The sequence below is a fragment of the Barbus barbus genome (genome assembly GCF_936440315.1).
Source record: "Barbus barbus genome assembly, chromosome: 10".
Taxonomy (NCBI): Eukaryota; Metazoa; Chordata; class Actinopteri; order Cypriniformes; family Cyprinidae; genus Barbus; species Barbus barbus.
The window spans coordinates 9,571,322-9,596,005 of record NC_136738.1 but is presented as its reverse complement, the minus strand read 5'-3'; the positions used below and the strand labels follow the sequence as shown (position 1 = coordinate 9,596,005).

Genomic DNA, 24,684 nt, shown 5'->3' with positions numbered 1-24,684 from the left:
CATGTTATGATACAATCATGAATGTGTATTCACTTTTTGGTCTTTTATTTAATCTTTTTTTTTATATATATTCTTTTAAGATTTGAAGAACACTACAAGTGCACATTCAATAAAATGATGCACTCTTCTCTTTCACGAATTTTCATAGATGGTCCTACACCATTTTATTATAGTTCCAACAATGACTGATTTATGTCCAGCTGGAATCAGAGAGCTTTAACTGGCGTTTTGGTAATTGATTTAATTAATTAATTTAATGATTTATTTATTTTTATTTGTGTGTGTGTGTGTGTGTGTGTGTGTGTGCGTGCATGTTTATGTGGTTTATGAGGACACAAATTTGTATAATGACATGGGTATGACAGAGGTATTACAATATGAAGGTGGTTTATGAGGACACTGCCTATGTCCCCGTAATTCAAAAGGCTTAAAAAACATACTAAATGGTGTTTTTTTTTTAAATCTAAAAATGCACAAAGTCTCCTGTGAGGGCTAAGTTTAGGTGTAGGGTTGGTGTAGGGCAATAGCACACACAGTTTGTTCAGTATAAAAACCATTACGCCTATGGAGAGTCCCCATAAACCACAAAAACCAACGTGTGTGTGAGTGTGTGAGTGTGTGAGTGTGTGAAGTCAGTTCTCCTCAAGCTCACACAGGTGTCCTGGCAGAATATCCACAGGTGTAGACAGTCACATTAACTATCAACATGATTCACATGTGCTTTACATGTCTAAATGCATTTTGGCACTACTGCACATAAGGGCTGTTTATACTCTTATGTAGTTGTCAGTTCTTTAAATATCTGACCTGAATGCGTTGTTTATTACTCAGAAACAGGCATGTACGGAAGTGTTTTTTTTTTTTAATTGTGCAGCTGATTCCTGTCATTCCAGCGACACAGTATTGCGTCACACAGCAGATGACAAGTCTCCTGATAACACAGTTTAACCTGCTGCCACACAAACAACAACAGAAGCCTGTCATTCTGTATCAAGTTCATGCAATCTTCACTCATTCTGACATGAACTTTAGGCATCGGTGAGTCTTTTCTCTCTTGTCCAGTTAAGAAGTTCAACTCAAGTTATCTGCATGGGAATGTGTGTTTCCTTTTTCACTGGCTTCTCATTTAAAGTGCTTTCAGAGAAGTAAGAGAGATAAGAGTTGGAGAGAGTGTTGACCCCTGTGGTGCCCCGTAAGCATACTATAGCTGGGCACATTGTCATGGGTTCATGTTATCACGTCAAGCAAACTGACTGCGGCCTTTGTCTGAAAGTGAAACATGAGAGTCCTGTTGCTCCGCCTTTCTCTCGCTCTCTCTCTCTCTTTCTCTCTGTAAAGTCAGGCTGAATGAGAGTAATTACTCATTGGCGTGAGTGCAGTCCTCCAGGAACATCTCTCTGTGTTGAGACATGCATTGCTGAACGGTCATGAGGAGTGATAAGGGTGTGCGCTCCTGCTGTGGCTGGATTCTCACTAAATGCTGCTGCTGCTGTGATGTGGGAGGTGGGTTTCACAGACGCTGTTCTAGACCTGGTCAGTGCAGAACTAATATACATAGTGCAAGTTTGTGGGACAACAAAGGCTTTATACATATGATGTATGCATATACTGAGCTGGTTCACCACTGTGACCTATTGAAGTGTGCTCACCTGTACTAAAAGTGAACTTGTAGTGTACTTAAGCTCTTAAAAGTATAATTGCTAACACTTTATTTTAAGGTGTCCTTGTAGCACGTTACTTGTACTTAGTATTATAATAACAATGAATTATGCATAATTACTTGCAAGTAACCCTACCCATATATTTAGTACATATAGTTTATTAATATTACTCAGTAATGTATAATTACACTGTAACAAGATCACCTTAAAATAAAATTATTAATTTAAAATTAAATTATAATATTTTTATAAAAGTCCATTTAAGTGTACTTTGTTCATTTTCATGACAGTTTAACAAGCTTAAGTAAAATTGCACTTTGTAATAATGTGAAACTAAAAGTTTTACTTTAAAGTACATTTTAAATATTTGTTTAAATAATTGTGGTTTTTGCATATTTGTCACACTTAAAAGATTCGGGTCATAAAACAGGTGTAAATGCAGAATGCAGTTACCAAATTATTTTATTGTTATTATTAAGCGGAGTTAAATTTCACTAGCCTGATTACTGCCAGACCTGCTGAATCAAGAAATCACTTAAATAGAACCTGTTTGACAAAGTGAAGCATGCTTAAAGAGCAACACATCATGCCGCGATCTAAAGAAATTCAAGAACAGATGAGAAACAAAGTAGTTGACATGCATCAGTCTGGAAAGGGTTATAAAGCCATTTCTAAGGCTTTGGGACTCCAGCGAACCACGGTCAGAGCCATTGTCCACAAATGGAGAAAACTTGTAACAGTGGTGAACCTTCCCAGTAAAGAACCCAGAACAACATCTAAAGAACTGGAGAAAAATTGGCATCCATGAGAGAGTTCCAAGGCAAAAGCCACTGCTGACCAAAAAGAGCACAAAGGCTCATCTCGCATTCGCAAAAAAATATCTTGATTATCCCCAAGACTTTTGGGCAAATATTCTGTGAACTGATGAGACTAAAGTTGAACTGTTTGGAAGGTGTGTGCCCCATTACATCTGGCGTAAAACCAACACAGCATTTCATAAGAACATCATACCAACAGTCAAACATGGTGGTGGTAGTGTGTGGTCTAGGACCTGGACAACTTGCCATAACTGATGGAACCAGGAATTCTGCGCACTATCAGAAAATCCTGAAGGAGAATGTCCGGCCGTCAGTTTGTGACCTCAAGCGCACTTGGGTTATGCAGCAAGACAATGATCACAAACACACCAGCAAGTCCACCTCTGAATAGCTCAAGAAAAACTAAATTAAGGTTTTGGAGTGGCCAAGTCAATGTCTGGACTTAAATCTGATTGAGATGCTGTGGCATGACCTCAGTTAGTCCTTTCATGCTTGAAAACCCTCCAATGTGGCTGAATTAAAACAATTCTGCAAAGAAGAGTGGGCCAAAATTCCTCCACAGCGATGGGAAAGGCTCATTGCCAGTTACTGCAAACGTGTGATTGCAGTTGTTGCAGCAAAGGGTGGCAAAACCAGTTTTTAGATTTAGGGGCAATTACTTTTTCACGTCGGGCCAGGCAGGTTTAAACAGCTTTTTTCCCATACTAAATGAAATCATTATTTCAAAACTGCATTTTGTATTTACTCGGGTTATCTTTGTGTAATATTAAAATTAGTTTGATGATCATTAAAGTGTGACAAATGTGCAAAAAAAACAGGACTGAAAAAAAAAAACAATTCACACCACTGTAAGTACAAATATATTTAAATGCATGACATACAAGTTTCACTTGCAATGACATTAAAGTATATTTTAGTATACCATAAATACTTAGCAGTACATTTGACACTTTAATGTACACTTTAAATATATTTCAAAGACAAAAGAAGTAATTATGGAATTACAGTACATATAAAGATGCACTTAAGTTGTACTTAAGTGGGTCAAAAAAGCATGCTTATGTTCAACTAATTGTATTTAATATGAATTTATTTAAACTATTTAATATTTAATTACAAATAACATGCAAAAAAAAGTATCTGGAAACATTAAATTCAGTTTGCGTTCAAGTATTTTGTCTTCATAATGAGTAAGCTACTAAAAAAAAAAGTATGCTAAAGTGTGCTTCTTTTTCCAAAGTGATAAAATGAACTTCTCTTTAAAAAATATTTTTGGTTACAATGTGTACTGTATATGTAATAATTATAATGTTAGTAAGAGGGGACAATTATGTTTTAGGTGTTGTATGCATTTACCAGTTGTTGTTTTTTTTTTTTTTTTTACTATTTTAATCAAATTAGACTTCTTTTGTTGTGACAAATAAAAATACATACAAATATTCCATACAGTCACTCAAACTATACGAGTTTAATAATAATAAAATGGCTTTAGATGAAATATATCATGTTACACCACAGAAACCGATGGCAGAGCTGAACAGTGATAGTGTCAGTGTGCAGAGCATATTCACTATTATTGAAATAATTACTTTTGGGTATTTGTTACTTAATCTGATAGGCTACATAATTAGTTTTATCTTGCATGTCTTTCATATCTCTGGCTCATGGTTTAAAATGATATTGACTGTAGAGCTGCAGTTGTTTACTCTGTCTTGTGTCATGGGTAGATGAGGGTTGTTTGCACATGCGTGTGTGTTGATGTCAGGCTGAAGTACCTCTCTGCTCATCTCTAATGTGGACTAAAGTGATCTTTCTCTCTTTCTCTCTCTCTCTCTCTCTCTCTCTCTGTCTCTCTCTCTCCATACTGATTAACTCAGGAAGTTGTCCTGCAGAAAGAGACAGGGTGAAAACACAACCTCTTTTGTGATGTCATCACATAAACCATTATAGTCATTATTTTGGAGTTGTTTAGAGTCTGTGGTTTATGGAGTTATGGTTTTGGTGTCTATGGTTTTTCAGCTTTAACCTAAAGGGAGGCAACTGAAATGCTTATTAACCCTTTTAAAAGTAAGTATATTGTCAATTAGTAAAGATGTGTTAATTGTGAAATTCTGACATTCGCTTCTGCATAGAACTTGTGAAACAACTTATAAACTGACAGCTGCAACTTGGGCCTTGTTCAGACCATCAGTCAAAATCAGATTTTTGTGCATATCCAATTGGAATCTGATTTTACAAATCCATTTGAAGCTACATTCATATGCGTTTTGAAACTCAAACTGCATTTCTGTAAATCCATTTCAGTGTCACGCCATGGAAAACATAAACAAGACGTTGTTTGTAGAAAACACGTTGAATGTCTTTGCAGAAACAAGGCTGTGTTGAACAGCAAGCCGAGCAGAAAAAGACCATATACTGCTAGTCTACACACCTCTTTGCATTTTGAGACTGATGGAGAAACGGCAGCACAGAATAAAACCACACATTCCAACTTCCCACCTTTTGGACGGCCACTGTCTCATAAAATGTAATATAATGAGGCGCAACGGAAACATGTTGTCATGTCATAAGACAACATCTGTATTGGAAACTGTATTGCTGTTATGGTTAAACATAGGCTTACCAACATGACGTCACTGCCATAGACACCAATGCAGATAGTCAATAAAAAGAGAGCGCTACAGGACACACAAATCGGATCTGAACAGTTGCAGTACACAGTGCGGACAGTCAATCATTTGAATCAGATTCCAATCAGATACACAAATAATTGGATTTGGATTGATAGCCTGAACAAGGGATCTTTTTTTTTTCTTGTCGTACTCCAGCACACTCTGGCAAGATTCAGTCCCGCTCCTGCTAAAAAGGAGTTATATTTCTTCCACCCCCCACCTGCAATTTTTACTTTTTTTCTCACTCCCACTCACAAAATTCCCACAGGTAGAGATCTACATAGACTTTTCAGTCCCATTCTAGTTAGATTCTGTCTCACTTGACTGTTGTTAATGTCTAAATAATGCAAGATAAATCTAAAAAAATAAAGACAAACAATGCAGTATAATGTAGTGAGCACAGAGTTGAATCTCTAGAGTCTGGCACAATAAGCTAAATAAACTGTCATTATTAGACTAAGTTCAATAATGAAAGCATTCGGATAGCCACTGTTACTTGCTGTATTGTGGTTTTGTCTATTGATTACTCAAATTACACATTCATTTTGGTGTTAACAGTGTTGTCATAGTAACATATATTTCTGGGTCTGAGGTCATGAATGGCTTTGAGTGAAACGTCCGGGTTGTCATCTAGTAATTCTGGCGTGAATGCATCAATGTAGTGCACTTATTACAGGTTCTGTCCTCTGTAGTAATCTGAGATTCTCATCAGGGGTTATAATGGGTGATAGTTTATGCTTCACTCCTTGAGCACTTCTTATCTGTTTTACTAAACGGTCTCACTTTATTTTAAGGTCCAATTCTTGCTATTAACAAACCATTAACTATGATTCTTGCCTTCATAAACTCCTAATATGCCGCTTATTAATAGATAGTAAGGTAGTTGGTAAGTTTAGGTATTGGGTAGAATTAGGGATGTAGAATATGGTCATACAGAATAAGGCATTAATATGTGCTTTATAAGCAGCGTTGCCAATTTTCACAACAAAACCCACCCTATTGCTACTCAAAACTAGCCCAATCACGTTTCGAGGGGGTCCCCCATTAAAAATTGCTTTACAGGGGGAAAAAAAAAAAATACACGTTTTTTTTGGTTGGGTTCCCCTGGTAAAATTCACATTCCAGTGGATAAATATCAAGTTACTGAGGTCGCTTCAACCCATGGACATAAAAAACAAACCACGGCAACAGTGTTAAAGTAGCCCAATTCTGTGGGAAAACCACAGACTTGGGAACACTGTTTATAAGTTTTAATAAACAGCCAATATGTAATAATAGGCATGCTAATAAGCAACTAGTTAATAGTGAGATTTCGTCCCCCACTAAAGTGTTACCTACTAAACAACTTGTCATTGCCAAAAGGGTTAGGTGTCTTGGTGAAGGATCCCACCTTAACAATTTTGTCCTGGGACTTGCAAATAGTTATCAAGTCAAATAGTTGACCAGACTGAGCCAGTGTTTGCTTTATGTAAATGACCCTCCATATGCATGCAGCTTCAGTGGGCTGATGGTCAGATGGAGACGGTGTCCCTCGCATGTCCCACTGAGATGTTGCGTGTGAGAGTCAAACGCACCATATCTGTATTTCCAGATTCATGCTGCATCTTCTAGTAGTTGACACAGACTCAAAATGTAGACAACTAAGATGTTATCACAGTATACTATTCAACATGTAGAAATGTACCCAGTCTGCACGGGCCGGATGCTTTGCATGCATTGCATGCTTTACAGTATTACAAAAGACAAATTGTGAAGAAATGCAGAAAATCAAGTAGGACGTTTCCCAAACAAGACACCTGTAGTAGTCTACACCTCATGGAGTTTAACACGAGGTGATGATTAGTTCGTCGGTCACTGTATGCATCATTGTGATTTTAGTATCACTCGTGTACTATTATAGTTTTTAGTTTAAAATCTGAATAAGATTTTTTTTGGTCCCACCTAATATTAAGTGGCCTTAACTACTGTGTACTTCACACTTTTCTATATTCACTTTAACTTTACAGTTTTAGTATTTTTTTTTTTAATTTGTATTATTTTTAAACTCTATATAGTGTTTGTTTGTTTGTTTGTTTATTTATTAGGTTTAGTTATTTTAGTACTTCAAGGTAAACTAAATGAGAAATGTTGCAACTAGTTGAATATGTCTATTTAATAGGGACCAATTCTCACTATGGACTAGTTACTTATTAGCTTGCATATTTCTAGCATATTGACTGTTTATTAGCACTTATGAAGCACATATTAATGCCTTTTGTCTGCATGACCATATTTTAGATCCCTTAATTCTACCCCATACCTAAACATAACTACTACCTTACTAACTATTGGCACGCAGCAAATAAGGAGTTTGATGCAAAAGTAGTAGTAGTAGTAGCCCTTTATTGTCACTAGTCACAAGTAACAGCGAAATTAGCCATCAACCTGTCCATAGTCATAGTTAATAGTGAGAATTGGACCTTAAAATAAAGTTTGACTATTTACTTTTATTTCAGTTGACATTTATTTTGTTTCAAGTAACAATGTTTAATTTTATTTATTTATTTATTTTTAATAGTTTTAGTTTTAGTTTTAATAATAACATATATTGTCTTTTTTTATGACTTCCAACACATCTCATCCAATCAGATTTTTATTATTTATTTTATTTATTTTTTATATATTATTTATATTTTATATAACTTTTTTGACACACTAATGTCATGTATATGTATAATAGTTTTGTATATAGTTACTTTGGTAACACTTTATTTCAAGGTGTCCTTGTTTCATGTTACATGTACGTACTATTATAATAACAATGAATTATGCATAATTACATGCAAGCATAGGGTATAAGCCAACCCTAATCCTAACCATATAGTAAGTACATGTAGTTAATTAAATATTACTCAGTATTTAAATGTATATTTACACTGTAACAAGGACACATTCAAATAAAGTGTAATTGTTATTTTGATTACACTTGTGTTACTCAATTATGCAAAATGATCTGTTACTGTGAAGCCTGGTCTTTCTGTCCAGGGCTTGAACATGACTCCTGTGGTCTTTGAAGAGCAAATTAGTTCAAATCCTCTTTTCATCAGAAGAGCTTTAGTGGCTCTTTGAAGACGGCTCTAAGAGAGAGATAATGTGGGAACATGGGAATGATTCCCTTGTTTTTCTTCCTCTTGAGCGCTTGGGACATTTACAGTCCGTAATGCCTGTAATGTACAGTCGGCAGAAATGCGTTGTGAGGCAAGAGATGTTGCCAGGTTAAAGCATGTGAAACTCCTCACCTATGAATGGAATGCGGTCCGTCTGGACTGCCTGTGTGTTTCAGGACCAGCTCGACTCAGAAGAATCTGATTGTGTGAAGTATCTGGAAAAAATGCCAAACTGTTTAAAATATGCCTGGGTTTCTATTGACAGCGAGGAATGTCAGTGCAAAGACTCAACAGCAGATAAAAGAGGACACATCTGCCTGTTTGCTTCAGTGAAGTCTAAACCATTCACTCAGACACACCTCTGTGTGTCAGGAAGTCGTGTGCATTGTTTTGCAGATGAAGGCATTTATGAATGGATGAAACCTATTTCTCAGATATGAGGGCCTTAAATTTAAAGTGAAACCTAAAGCTGAAATCATTTCTTATAATTAACTGCATATTAAGTCGAGTTATGCATTATTTGTACTGTGGAAAAAAAACAATCTTCCGTTTGCTAGAAAATGCAGTCCCTGTTTTCCCGTTGGAAAGCATAGCTGGAACCACAATCAGCATCCAGGAGCAGAACTACTAGTTTAGTTTTAAAGCAGATGTTGAGAGTAAATCCTGGTACATTCAGTTGTCCAGAGCATATGATCCTAAATGACATCTTGCTTATTAGTTCTTGCTTCACGTTCTTATTGTTCAAGTCAAATTAATCACCATGACATCATCACTTTCAGAGTTTTTATTTGTTAAGTATGAGGAGGGAGTATCATTCACTCTTTCACAACAACGCCGGGAAGTATATGTATATGGACATTCAAGACATACTTACATGCAAAAAAAAAATCCAAACAGTTTAAAATATTTATTATAAAGAAAGTAGTGCAAACATGTTTTAATGTGATACGTGGATGCTTTGTGTTACTCAAATGGTAGTAAAACTATCTTTTTGTGACCTTGAGGAAAAATTACTTCAAGGATCAACTGCAGCTGATTAGTTATTGCAGAAATTATTGAGAAAAACGACATTCACATATTTTTAGTGCGACTCAAGTGTTTAAATACTTTTGGGATGGTTTTTTTCTCTCTTTGTGCCTTCAGAGGAGTTACCATGCCACTAAACTCCTCAAAAGAAGCCATGTGTGGTATTTTTACTGCACAGATCCACTGGATTAAGTTTCAAAAGGCCAGTGAAGTAACTGTGAGTAGCAGAGCAGAACATGAAGGAAGTGATGTCACAATTGGTGATTTATAATCTATCTATGTCTGTATGTAAATGTATACAATTTTTTTTTATACACACATTTTTATTGGTTTGAATTGTTCATGTCACCTTCATCTACAAAGGTCACACTTATATTTTTAACTTAGTGCATGTAATGTTGCAGTTCCTAATAAAGTTACTACCCAAAGAGTAACAGACTTACGACACATTATAATATACTTGCCAAACTCACATTTTATTCAGAATTTTTGCATACTTATACATGTTAAGTCCCATTGTTCAGTTCTGCAAGATTTCTTGCAGGAGCAGGACTCTGATATTTGTCAATGGGGAGGTCCTGTTGGCTGTTTTTGCTTTGTAGTAAACGTTGTCATATGATCCAGATGCTGCTTTCTGTGGAAATGTGATGTGACCACTTAAAAGAACAAAGAACTCTCTCTGTCTTCTCTCGGTTACTGGGGCAGCAGCAGGAGAAGAGTGTGTGTATGTATATGTCTAAAGGGCAGTACTTAATGACTACTCTCATTAAAGCCTCTCTTTACTCCAGATGTAATCACACACTCACAAGACTGCACGTTTGTCGTCAGTCAGTCTGTGTTATTACGCAGGTTCACTCTTCATAAAGCACTGCAGCACTTGATGGGATGCACTCCATCAAACAGCAGATGGGCTCACACTGCTGTGATGGCTGGTTCTAGTGAATGGCTCACATGTGTTGTATCGAGCCTGGCGAGCATGTGTGAAGAGCAGCGTTCGTTCTGTTTAAGCACAATGTTCAGTTCAGATGGCTGTGGTTTCTGCTGAATCAGTGTGTTGTAGTCAGTGTTACCAGATTGGATGGACGATTTCCAGCCCAAAAGCTCACAAAAAACCCACCCAAAACTTTAACTGTCAAAATAATATGATAGAATGTAAATCAAGGTGGATAAGAGCCCTTTTTAACTCCTTAAAGCAAAATAATGATGACAAAATAATATAAATATAATTCTAGATAAATTTCCCATGGATCAAACCATGGATAAAAAAAATACATTAAAGAGAATTACCAAATATGAATAAAATATGCAAGCAGACACTGTCAAAACAGCAATCAAGAAATTAACCGATACCCTCAAAAAAACACATGTATCATTTTCAATGTCAACAGTCAGAATTTAAACTGAAAAAAGTGCCCAATATAAGTGATCGGAATAAGCAATGTAATTAGGTATTTCACACTCGTTCAGGCACAAACCATGACAGTCAAAACTTAATTGATGCATACTGTATGATAATCCGATAATAAAAAAAATAACAACAATAATGTGCTTACCTTCGTGTCGCTCTTTTTCAAACAGAACTAGAGGAAGTCTTTTGTGAAGTTCATATTGAACATAATACAGAACTTTGCACAGCCAAAGCTAACTAGTCCAGCAGCTTTCAAGGATATACCAATCTGGACCGTTTAAAATATAAAAGACAGGATCGTATAGATGTAAAAAGATTTTGATTTAACTGTGCTCTGATTTCGGAGTTGCAGTGATCGAGCCTTCATGTCATCTCTCCCTCAACAGGTGTAATTCACATTTTAAGAGTTAAAACACTCTCCACTCTTTACCATGTAACTTATTTAGGCATTATGATCACTTATACAGTTACACATTCAAAATCAGATCTGTTATCGCGCTAAAAACCCATCACTCATGAATGATCACATCTGTCTGCTGATCGTGATTGGCTAAAAGTGCATCCGCGACATCAACATCAGCACCAGTCGTCTTTGCAGTTTGTGTGTTTAGTAACGTCATGACTGGTTGGATGCAGTATACACTGTAAAAAAAAAAATCTGTTAAATTTACGGTAAAATACCGGCAGCTGTGGTTGCCAGAATTTTACCGTGAAAAATACGGTAGCAACATTTTAGGATTTACAGTGAAAAAACGTATTTCATTAACTGATACAATGCTAATATATAAAATTTTATTTGCAGAAACCGACTGCACTTAAATTATCCAATTGCCATTTGTTTATAAACTAATATTTATAATGTTTAAGTAAAGTGAGCATAAGGGTATTGAGAACGATTTTGCTTAAGTACATGAAGAAAAACCTACTGATTTATGCAAAGTCATTTAAAAGCATCAGTTCAACTCAAATCTCTTGCAGATAACAGCAGCACACATACATGTGTGGTTAAAATTAGCAAAAAGATTCTCACTGCATCAGTAACTACACAATTACTGCCTTTAAATAAAGCAACATGCGGTATAACATCAGTGTTTCTCTGTCCATCCTTGACTAAACACAGGCTCTACTCTCCAGCACAACGGTGACCCACAAAACACCACAGGAAGTTGACTGTTAGGTTTAAAGTATTTTGCTGGGTTTTTTTTTCTTGATTTTACGGTGAAATACCGGCAGCTGTGGTTGCCAGTAATCTACTGTTTTTTGAAATACGGTGTATTTCTGTTAAAATTAGGTTGTGTATTTTTTGTTTTTCATCTCACACATTTAACCCCTTTAATCCCACAGCAAAATCCTTGGTTTTAAAGAGCACTCATATGTCCACACTACAGAGTGTTGAAGTAATATTGAAGTTAATGAGATAATTAAGTGACTAATTAAATGAGGATTGAGCTTTAGTGATGAACACCTGCTGTTAACAAGTACAATCACCGAAGGAAAGAGAAACAACAGCAGAGAAACAAAACTTACAGCCAAAGTCAAAGATTAAATAAACTGAAATAAAGCACATTAAATCTCTCACGATCTCAGAAGAGAGTGATTTAACAACTCCACAAACAGCATCACCAGCTTCTTATTACAAATCACTTTGACTTTATTTCTGTCATATGTGTACAAAAGCTTTTTTAGGTGTTGTGTTTTCATTTGAAGTCACCATATTGGCAATCAGTGGTTTCTTTAGTTGGGCTCTTGAACCTTGACTTGTTAAAGTAAATTTTTATTTGGTTGCTTTAATTAACTGTTTATTAAGTACAGTTTTTAAAGCAAGAAAAGCCAAAATAATCTATGATCAGATAAGACTGATGTTTGTGATGTCAAAACCATGGTGATCTAGTCTAGTTGACTGATCTTACCCAATGTTTAATCTGTTATTAAATATGTGATATGTTAATACACATAAATCGCACCGCTGATACTACAGTGATCCAATGTTGTGAAATGGTTCTAAACACAATATGCACAAATAAATATATTGAACTACGGTAGACCTTAAACACACACAGACATCAACAATCAGCGTATGAATCTCCAAACTGGTGACAATCAAAAATGATAAAACATTTTTTTATAACAAATAAAAAATTCGGTGACATCACAAAACAGTCTACTGAAAAGTCACAACCAAAATAAAAGCAAATAAAGAAAATAGTAAGAACTTTCAGCTGCATAATTTATTCATGCTGTTTTGTACTGGCACCCAGCATGCTTTGCAGCATGAATTGTTATTGTTTTTTTTTTTTTTATTAATAGTCACCATTGTTGAGGTTCATGTGCTGATTCTTGATGTCTGTGTTTGTCTAAATTGTGCTGTAGCTGTAAAGGCTTTTGTGCATAAAATATTTTTTAAATTCCTTAATAGTTTGTCAACTTATCTTGTAGAGTAATATTACTACCATAAATAATATGAAATTAATTACAAATCACCCATATTGGTTGATATAAACTGAGATCAGTGAATCGGGTCATTAATTGATGATGGCCATCAGCAATTAATCAAAACTACTCAATAGTTTCTCTCGGCTTTTCTTGTCATATCAAACATGCGTCACAAACACTGTTATAACAGCCAAAGAAAAACTAACATTGTAGAGTCAAGGGTCAAAAACCCAACTAAAGCAAACACCAATCACCAAAATGGTGAGGTCAAACAAAACATTTGAAATCAAATATAAACCTCTGTTAATTTGTAGATATATGACAGAAATGAAGTCAAACTGGTTAGTAATAGTGGAGCTGGTGATGCTGTTTGTGGAGTTGTTTAATCATCCTCTGCTGTTTCATTTCAGTTGATTTCATTTAAGGCTGTGGCTTTATGTCAGTTGTAGTCTTGTTTCTTGTTCTTTCCTTCAGTGATTGTGTTTGTTAACAGCAGGTGTGCATCAGTGTCTGAATTCACTCATATGTTCTCAATCCCTCTGTCTAGTGGACTATATAGTGAACTAAAGTAGGGACAAGTGAATGAGGGTTTAGGGTGTGCTTTCAGACACAGTAAATGAGTGTCAACTCTGAGGCTACTTTCTCGAAAATAAAGGTTAGATCTATTACAGTTATTCACCGTATATAGTAAGGAAACTTACTGTTAATCATTTAACAAGTTTTTACTGTGGCATTTTTACAGTCTTTTACCCTTAAAATCACGATCATTTTTTACAGTGTATGCACACTTGGGCTTGTATGTTAACCAGTTTGTCCATATAATTTACATGTTTGAAAACCGCCAAACTGACCCCAAACCAGCCCAAATTTTCTCCACCCACCCAAGCCAATATTTACCCACACAATCAAATTCAAAACAGCCCAATTGGGAGGAAATCCGCCCAATCTGGCAACACTGGTTTTAGTAGAAATTCACTTATGTTTCATCACAAGCTTTATGATCAACTCTCACAAGGTCACTTCCTCGAATGAGTCAGCCATTAAAGGCCGCACTCAACACACACAGATGTCATCAACACAATAGGCATTTGGAGAACAAGTTCTTCTGCTGGTAATGATACTTGATCTTATCATGAATCAGGCTTGTATGCGCAAAAGAGAAAAATACATGGAATGTTTTCACTGATGCTTCAGTGAGCTATAATGCCAATTTGTTTGAAATTTTACCATACTAATTTCACATGATGACCAATGTTATATACTGTTTGCCTGTCTTCTGTTTGTTACCTAATCAAATGGATACTGATCATTTAAAAACCTGCTGATATTAGCAGTTGTAATATATTCCAGTGGATTTCTAGAATTAAATGTGATGCATTAAATTTGATTTAATTTATAACTAATTGTAATTCAGTGATCACCGATTTTTGAACACACAGCAGAAAAGACTTACAATAGCCTACAATCATTTTAAATGATATAGCAGTTACAGTGTCAAAGAGTTAGATGCAATGTGCTTTAGTAGTGTGGGTAATGTCTGCTTGATCATCATCTACCCCACAAGAATATTGACTTTAAGTGTGGTTTGCATTTGTGGAATGTGATCAATAACTTTGAACGAATGTGTGTATAGTGTAACATTACTGTAATGATCTATAGGCGTTTTCAGTTCTTATCTGAAATGTTTGTTTATCGTTATTCACAGTGAATTTTAATATTTAGTTTCCAGTTAGCAGGATTTGGTTAATGTTGGGCTGGTGTTAGATTTGAAACATTAGTCATTGCTGATTCTTCCTGTACTGCAGTTCTGTTAGCTGTGTCTGATTGAAGGTTGCAGTCTAGGTTTACCCCTTGAGTCCATCTATTGCTGATACTGCTGAAAACTTTATTTGTTGGATTACTTTGATTCCTCATTTTAATTTCCTTTTAAACCGATTAACCTGACTATTTATACTCTCTGAGAATGCTGTTGAACACCGTAAAAAGTAATAGAAACTGGATGATAGGTCCTAGTGTTGATATATATATATATATATATATATATATATATATATATATATATATATATATATATATATATATATATACACACTCACCTAAAGGATTATTAGGAACACCTGTTCAATTTCTCATTAATGCAATTATCTAATCAACCAATCACATGGCAGTTGCTTTAATGCATTTAGGGGTGTGGTCCTGGTCAAGACAATCTCCTGAACTCCAAACTGAATGTCAGAATGGGAAAGAAAGGTGATTTAAGCAATTTTGAGCATGGCATGGTTGTTGGTGCCAGACGGGCCGGTCTGAGTATTTCACAATCTGCTCAGTTACTGGGATTTTCACGCACAACCATTTCTAGGGTTTACAAAGAATGGTGTGAAAAGGGAAAAACATCCAGTATGCGACAGTCCTGTGGGCGAAAATGCTTTGTTGATGCTAGAGGTCAGAGGAGAATGGGCCGACTGATTCAAGCTGATAGAAGAGCAACTTTGACTGAAATAACCACTCGTTACAACCGAGGTATGCAGCAAAGCATTTGTGAAGCCACAACACGCACAACCTTGAGGCGGATGGGCTACAACAGCAGAAGACCCCACCGGGTACCACTCATCTCCACTACAAATAGGAAAAAGAGGCTTCAATTTGCACGAGCTCACCAAAATTGGACGGTTGAAGACTGGAAAAATGTTGCCTGGTCTGATGAGTCTCGATTTCTGTTGAGACATTCAGATGGTAGAGTCAGAATTTGGCGTAAACAGAATGAGAACATGGATCCATCATGCCTTGTTACCACTGTGCAGGCTGGTGGTGGTGGTGTAATGGTGTGGGGGATGTTTTCTTGGCACACTTTAGGCCCCTTAGTGCCAATTGGGCATCGTTTAAATGCCACGGCCTACCTGAGCATTGTTTCTGACCATGTCCATCCCTTTATGACCACCATGTACCCATCCTCTGATGGCTACTTCCAGCAGGATAATGCACCATGTCACAAAGCTCGAATCATTTCAAATTGGTTTCTTGAACATGACAATGAGTTCACTGTACTAAAATGGCCCCCAAAGTCACCAGATCTCAACCCAATAGAGCATCTTTGGGATGTGGTGGAACGGGAGCTTCGTGCCCTGGATGTGCATCCCACAAATCTCCATCAACTGCAAGATGCTATCCTATGAATATGGGCCAACATTTCTAAAGAATGCTTTCAGCACCTTGTTGAATCAATGCCACGTAGAATTAAGGTAGTTCTGAAGGCGAAAGGGGGTCAAACACAGTATTAGTATGGTGTTCCTAATAATCCTTTAGGTGAGTGTATATATATATATATATATATATATATATAGAGAGAGAGAGAAGAAAAGAGGGCCAAGCACTGAACCCTGAGGCACCTCTGTGGAAAGTTAAAGGTGCACCAAGCAATTTTTGCCAAACGATGTTGATATTTGAAAGCACCAGAACAAACATGCCCATACCCCAACAGGACCTCGCCCCTATTTCGAAATCTCCACCCCACACGTACGTACGCAACCATGGCAACGATGATCGCGGAAACAAGTGAAGATGACACACAAGCATATTCAAACAAAGCCAACATGGATAAATTGTGTGAAACGAAGCAAAATTGATGTTACTCGTCTGTCAAGAAGAAACAACGCAACCTCGACATCCAATTCGAGCCCTTCCTGCTCCTTGAGTTCTCTCCACCATTGGAAAGCTCCGATATTTATGTGGGTCCTACCTCTTGCCTGATTGTAACCCTTCTTTTTAAGGTTTTGTTTCTCTGATATTTTCCTCTTTTTTTTTTTTTATGTGCCATCTCTCTCTATCGATAGTCGATCTGCTAATATCTGCCCTGCACACTCAAATTGAGTGCTCTCTTCTCTCTATCATTGCAAGACACTCTGCATGACACATACTGCTGATTGGCTACAAGTGTGTTTTGGGACTCGGTCCGACACTGTGGTCAAAAACATTTTTTTTAAATAGCTTATTGCACCTTTAATGTGACTTAAACACCCCTGCTCTCCAGAATAACCCTGAATGAGTACAGAGTGCAGATTCTAAGGAACCAAGGCTTGAGATGATACACAGGAGGATTTGGTAGTCTGGTTTCGAAAGCTAGGAGATTGAGGATTGATCATCTGAAAGTGGGTCTTGCCCACTGCAGAACTGCAGAACTGATTGAAAATTACTTGTTTAAGTGATTTTGAATGATTGAGGAAATAAATATTTCACTAGTTTAGGGTTAATTCAATTAATTCAAACTTAATAATTCTCGTAATAAACATGTTTACTAAATAATTTAATAATTTAAATAAGTTCCTTGTCTGTTAGACTTCCATTGTAAGTTTATTATTGGAAATGTATTTTCTGCTTGTTTTCTTTTAACAATCTGATGGGTGAGTCTGTGGAATATGGTAATCAACAACATGCCACAGATGCTGTCCATAGTCTGTAAGCTCCCCAAAAAGCATAAACACTGTGGCTTTCAAAGCATTGTTGTGTTTGTTTGAGTATCCCAACCATTATGTCAACCAGAGGTGTGAGTTTGGGGTGGGACTGCCTGTTTTTCTGGCCATTGGGTGGATGGGTGGAGTATCTGAGAATCCTATTTTTCTCTACTAGTATTTTCACAAATCCAACTGGTAATGCCAGTGATGCAGAAATGACTAACTTTAAGTTGTATTTAACCTGGAGTAGGTCTATTCCTTAAAAGTTGTTTTAGGCCTGATCATCACCTTCATAATGAACTTTACTTTCATTCACCCTTCTTCTCTGTTCTTTGTCCTACAGAAAACTATGCAGTTAGCGGCCCAGAAGGGAAGACGGAGTCCGTGACCACACTGCAGCCGCAGGCGTCCATGAACTCCCTGCAGAGCAGCTCCCCTGGACCAAAGCGCTCTGGAAATACACTGAAGAAGTGGTTGACCAGCCCCGTCCGGCGCCTCAGTCATGGCAGCAACATCAAGAAGATCCCTAGCAAACAGAAGCAGAAACGTGATGGACGAAAGAGCATAGATCTGGGGCCGCCTGAACTACAGGATGACACCCTGGAGGAGGTATTGTACATTTTTTCAACTTACTGGAAAGTTCATATTTTTTTTCATACTACATTGAGGAAAAACTTACAGCCATCTGATTGAATTAAATGATAATACCATGACCCTGACTTATCGCCTTATTTTTATACCATGGTAATCCAAAGAACTTCAAACAATACCATTATTACTATGGTATGTCTAACAAACCATGATGGTAATCACTCTCCCTGCAATACAGTGTTTTTACTGTGTTTTTGTTCTCCAGTTCTCACATGGCCAGACCAGCACCTTTTTGTCTATTTTGTTGTTTTGCATAGGTGTTTTTACTTTTATTTCAGCATTAAAGACTACATGAGTCTTTTTTCCCTCAACTAATTTTTTCAGTAGGAAATACATCAACACTTAAAAAAAATACTGATTGTCACAATAGAAATAACCATTTACAATGTTTTTTAACTACACATCAATAACAGCTGTTACATAAATCCAGTCCAATCTTATCTGTAACGACAGACTGAGCTAAATCACCATACTTTGTTTATTTAAAGAATATTTGTACCAATTCTTACTAGTAACTAACTAGCTTATTAGCATACTAACAAATTGGCTGTTTACTAGTACTTATAAAGCAAAGCACATATTCTGCATGACCATATTCTACATCCCTAATCCTACCCAATACCTAAACTTAACAACTACCTTACTAATTATTAATAAGCAGCACATTTGGTGTTTACTAAGGCAAAAGTCATAGTTAATGGTTTGTTGAGAATTGACCTTAAAATAAAGTGTGACCAAATATTTTTACACTTCCATAAGAATTCCCAAAAAACAAGGTTTGTTGTCAATATTTTATGTTTGTGTAACAGTATGTGTTGACGGTGGACAGCAGCTTTTACGTCAGAGTGTTTTATAACTGCTCCTTCGTTCTCCATTACCATTTTTTTACAGAGAAAAGTAGGCCTGTTGTTCTGTATGCTGTATTAATGGCATATTAAAGGGCTGCTATGGCCCCGGCAGCAGCCGTTCAGATCAGAGGGTGATGATTAGCCTGACTTTTTAAAGCTGTGCGCCATATAATGTGCTGGTACAAAAGAGCCTCTGTATTTCTCAAGCAGGGTATGTGAACCCCACCACAATGGCCCATATTAACCGTGTCTGCTGTCTTTCAGAGCAAATTCTTCAACAACAAACTCTGAGCATTCAAACTAGTGCACTGAAGCCAAATAATAAAGCAATAAACCACTTGAGGCTGTGTGCTACATTTACAGTGATTTTATCACAGGTAAAGGATTTTGTTAGGCATAAGTGTGATAATATCACTGTAATGTGTTGCTTCGTGTTTTTTCAGTAGTATGGCATCAGTGTTCAATATACAAAGCAACATAATTATCAATGATTGTTCTATAAACTAGATTTTGAGGTGCTTACGCTTGCAAAACTGTGCCACAGTGCATACTTTGAGGGATTTTTTGGTGTTCATAATTTTCTAGGGTGATTATTCATCACTGAAAATAATGAGGTTTTATTCTGACAATTATTCTGGCAAGTATTATGTACATTAGCCTCTCTTTAGACTGTTTGACATTCAAAAATGTTTCTACAAACGAATGGACCTTTTGAAAAAGCCTTATATTTTAGCATACATTTAAAAACAAAAAGTACTTATTACAGAAAATACACTTTAGAAGGTAGTATTATAGTACTTTAAGACTAACTTTTGTATTATAGTTTAGATTTGTATTAAATGCAGTTGAATATAAGGGCTTTTTTCACCGACTTAAGTAGGACATCTTTGTATGCAATTTCAAAATTTGCTTCTGTTGTTTTTAAAATAGCACGGTTATATTGCTGAATCTACTGGCAAGAATAAACTAAACTAAATTGTAATTTCTATTGAAACACGTATATCATGTATTTAAATATATTTGTATTTATACAGTCGTAATAATAAAGTTGCAATAAGTACATTCAAAATAGGTTAAATTAATGTTGTAAAAAAACTATACCATACTACAGATTAGTTCAAATTAATATAAAATATTTTAAATGCGCTTTTTAGTATGTTAGTCAGCATCCAAATAAATGTAATTCTTATTAAAATAAATGTAAAACGTTTTAACAAAAAGTTTACTCTAAGCACCCTTATGGCCTTAGTTATTCATTAATAATGAATCTGCAAGTACCTTTTTTTTTTTTCAAAATTTTTCAATACAATAAAGTGCACTTCTTTTTCACGAGGGAGTGATCTGTTTTGTAGTCACTGGGAACTGATATAATGTTGTGAATTTGCCAATTGACTTCTTGTGTTTGCAGAGAGTGCGTAAAGAAGAGGGAACACTCTCCAAATCTTCATCAGGGATGCACAGCGGAGGAGAGGAAGAGCCTGAGGACGAGTCACACAATCCCCTCCCTCCTCCAATGGAGATCATCAAAGACCCGTCTGCTCAGGACGAGAAGGTACATGCACAACAGAGCGGGAGGAGTGTGAGGAGAGTCATGTCATAGGAGAGGTCGGCAGGGTTATTAATGTAGAGAGAGGGATTTATTAAATGCATACTGTGTCACTCATCATGTGTTCATAACTATCTCCACCTGCCTCTCTCATATTCATAACCCCCTCACACACACACACCCACACACACAGTGGCTTTACTAACACTGTTTTTCCTCCCTAATGTCAACGTCGCCAGTAATTGCTGGGTGGAGGCTCCTTGTCTCACATTCAATGAACCACAAATCCACCCTATTGTTGCAATGAAGCTTAAATTATGTAGTTGTGAAACTTTTACTGTTGCACTCAACTCTGTCTCTTTCACACGCTGTGCCTAGCGATTCCAGTTGTAATGTGTTTACAACCCAATGCTGTCTGACAGGGTGAATCTCGAAAAGAACGGGGGCCTTATTTCCCTCCAAAATCAAAAGTAAAAAAGCGTTTCATAAAGAAACTAAAGACTAGTTTTAAGACCATTATGATTGCTTGCATTACGACATTTATTATTATTCATGTAACCCAGTTTATCTCTATCCTTGTTTTGTAATTCCCATTATTTTCATTGTTTATTATTATTATTATCATTATTATTAGACTCTCTGTACAGTAACATAGTAAGAAAGTACTTTTCATGCTTAAAAAATCATACTTTTATTTAGCAAGGATTCATTAAAAATTGGCATTAAAGAAATATATGATTTCTATTTCAAATATTGTTCCTTCTATTCTATTCTAAATTTATATTAATCAAAGAATCATAAAAATGTGTCACAGTTTCCACAATAAATATTAAGCAGCACAACTGTTTTCAACATTGATAATTAGAAATGTTTGTTGAGCAGCAAATCAACATATTAGAATGATTTCTGAAGGATCATGTGACATTGGAGAAATGATGCTGAAAAATTCTGCTTTTCATCACAGTAATAAATTACATTTGAAAATATATTCAAATAGAAAGCAGATGCTTATTAATTGTAATAATATTTCACAATAAACAGTTTATAGAGTATTTTTGATCAAATGAATGCAGCCTTGGTGAACACAAGAGACTTTTTATAGAGAAATCCCACAATTTTGAACAGTAGTGTATACAACAGATACTGACGTAAAATATAAATATTATACATTAGATCTGTTTTACCCATTATAAATAATCATAATAATGGGGAGAAAATACTAATTGTCATAAAAAATAATTGCAGTCACTTTGCACAATTTGTAAAGGTTTTAAAAGTAGGTCTCATTTTCTTTATGGAGACTATAAATGGTTATTTTTCTTTTGATTTGGAGGTGAAATGTTTGGCATGTTCTTGGCATGGCCTTTGCTTCCCTTCTCCCCAAAGCAAAGCTTGATAAACTGGGCTAACCCAGCATCCTGAGCACTTGCTGTTCTGATCTGCTTGTGTGTTCTTTCCTCCTGCTAATGTCTCTCTCCTCCTCACCTGCTGTCATGTAGTCGTCTGTGCTGCTGGCTTCACGGCAGAGCTCAGCTGACGTCCCCAGTGCCGCTGAGCTTGTCAGTGCTATAGAAAAACTGGTCAAAACTAAGATGGTAAGTGTGCCACTGAATCTGAGCAGGGAGGATTGATAGACTAACCTCCTGGATTTCCTTGTTTCCTTTTTAATTTCTCTTGCTCTGAGACAATCACTAACTCTTGCACCACTGAGATCTTCTGCACTAGTCTCACATGCACATGTATGTTGTTCTGTGTGGCTCTGTTTATTGTTTTAATATTACTGTACTCTTGGCCTCATTTATAGGTGTAGACAAACCTGCTAGGATTTGTGTTGAATGTCAACATGCGAATCTGTGCTATGTTGTCTTGTCATCGTGTTTGTTTAAGAGCATGTTTCGGTTTCTGTTCATTGTACTTCAGCATTCTTTATTCGAAGATTCAGTTTTCATTAAAGCTGCTGTAAGCATAAAATATCTCTATTATCGGACATATTCTAAAACACATGTCCTGAGAAACAATAGTCCCTCATTGTTTTTGTTTTCCTTGATGATCAAAATTTGTCTCTATTGGTTGGACATTTCAGCAAAAACATTCTTCATATCAGACCTGTTCAGTGCACACACAAAAACTGTGTAACTTTTAACTTTACTGATCTATTTGTGTATTTACAGTACTGTGTTGCTTACCAAGAAATTCTATTAAAATCTTTAAATATTTTTTTAAAAAATCATGCAGAACAGTTCACTTCTTTATAATAATATAATATGAAAAAAGCAGTTATTGCTTATGAAATCCCTTTTTGATCTCAATTATTTATTAGGTTTATAATATAATGCAATATAATAATATAAAAACAAACTGAAGCATTTAAACTGGTCGAAAAGAAAAGAAGAGAAAAGAAAAGAAGAGAAAAGAAAAGAAGAGAAAAGAAAAGAAAAGAAAAGAAAAGAAAAGAGAGACTGAGAAATCACACTAGGATTTTATTGCATCGCATGACATGCTAGGCTATGAGATTATTATTAGATATTATTTGTCCATACCTGTGTTGCTTTAGTTATGCTATATTTTTGACATTCAAGGAATATATTCCAAATTATTTTCCATTCATCACTCTTTTTCTTAAAAGAAAAAAAAAAAAAAAAAAAACTATATATATATATATATATATATATAGGTCAGTGGTATTCAATAAGGTACTTAAAATGAAAGTGAGTGGAGCCAATACATTAAACCTTAAGTCCTAAAACAGCATTGAAAATGATTTAAACAGCTTAACATTGGTGCAGTTTTGACTTAATTAGATTTAACTGCTCATTAGATTTATCTGATTTAAAATCATCAAAAAAAAAAACTGACCATTCATCTATACATTGACCTGATAAATTGACCTCATTTACATTTATATTCAGTGCTGTGAAAAGGTTTTTGCCCCCTTCCCCTTTTTGTTCATATTTGTCTCACTTAAAAGATTCAGATAATCAAACTAATTTTAATATTACACAAAGATAATGCAAGAAAAAGCAAAATGTAGTTTTTAAATGATGATATAATTTATTAAGGGAAAAAAATGTGTCCAAACCTATGTGAAAAATGAATTGCCCCCACCTGTTAAATCATGAAAGAACTGTGATTATCCACATTATTTTAGAAAGCTGATCTAAAGAAATTCAAGAACAGATGAGAAACAAAATAGCTGACATTTATCAGTCTGGAAAGGGTTATAAAGCCATTTCTAAGCCTTTGGGACTCCAGCGAACCACAGTCAGAGCCATTGTCCACAAATGGAGAAAAGTTGTAACAGTGGTTAACCTTCCCAGGAGTGGCCGGCCTACCAAAATTACTCCAAGAGCGCAACGACGACTCATCCAGGAGGTCATAAAAGAACCGAGAACAACATCTAAAGAACTGCAGGCCTCACTTGCCTCAATTAAGGTCAGTGTTCATGATTCAACAATAAGAAAGAGACTGGGAAAAAACGGCATCTATGGGAAAGTTCCAAGGCAAAAGCCACTGCTGACCAAAAAGAACACAAAGGCTCATCTCACGTTTGCCAAAAATATCTTAATTATCCCCAAGACTTTTCGGCAAATATTTTGTGAACTGATGAGACAAAAGTTGAACTTTTTGGAAGGTGTGTGTCCCGTTACATCTGGCATAAAACCAACACAGCATTTCATAAAAGGAACATCATACCAACAGTCAAACATGGTGGTGGTAGTGTGATGGTCTGGGGCTGCTTTGCAGCTTCAGAACCTGGACGATTTTCCATAATTGATGGAACCTTGAATTCTGCACTCTATCAGAAAATCCTGAAGGAGAATGTCCGGCCGCCATTTCGTGACCTTGAGCTCAAGCGCACTTGGGTTATGCAGCAGGACAATGATCCCAAACACATCAGCAAGTCCACCTCTGAATGGCTCAAGAAAAACTAAATTACGGTTTTGGAGTGGCCACGTCAAAGTCTGGACTTAAATCCGATTGAGATGCTGTGGCATTACCTTAAACAGTCCTTTCATGCTTGAAAACC

At 36.0% G+C, this 24,684-nt stretch overlaps 1 protein-coding gene across 1 annotated transcript in view; it reads left to right on the top strand.

Moving 5' to 3' along the window:
* The window catches only part of LOC306876460 (kalirin-like), a 244,973-nt gene that overhangs the window by 191,335 nt on the left and 28,954 nt on the right, over window positions 1-24,684 (top strand). The window contains exons 35-36 of the mRNA XM_079427634.1: window positions 17,956-18,221; window positions 20,520-20,663. Of these exons, the coding sequence (XP_079283760.1) occupies window positions 17,956-18,221; window positions 20,520-20,663 (410 nt within the window). The remainder of the gene's footprint in view (window positions 1-17,955; window positions 18,222-20,519; window positions 20,664-24,684) is intronic.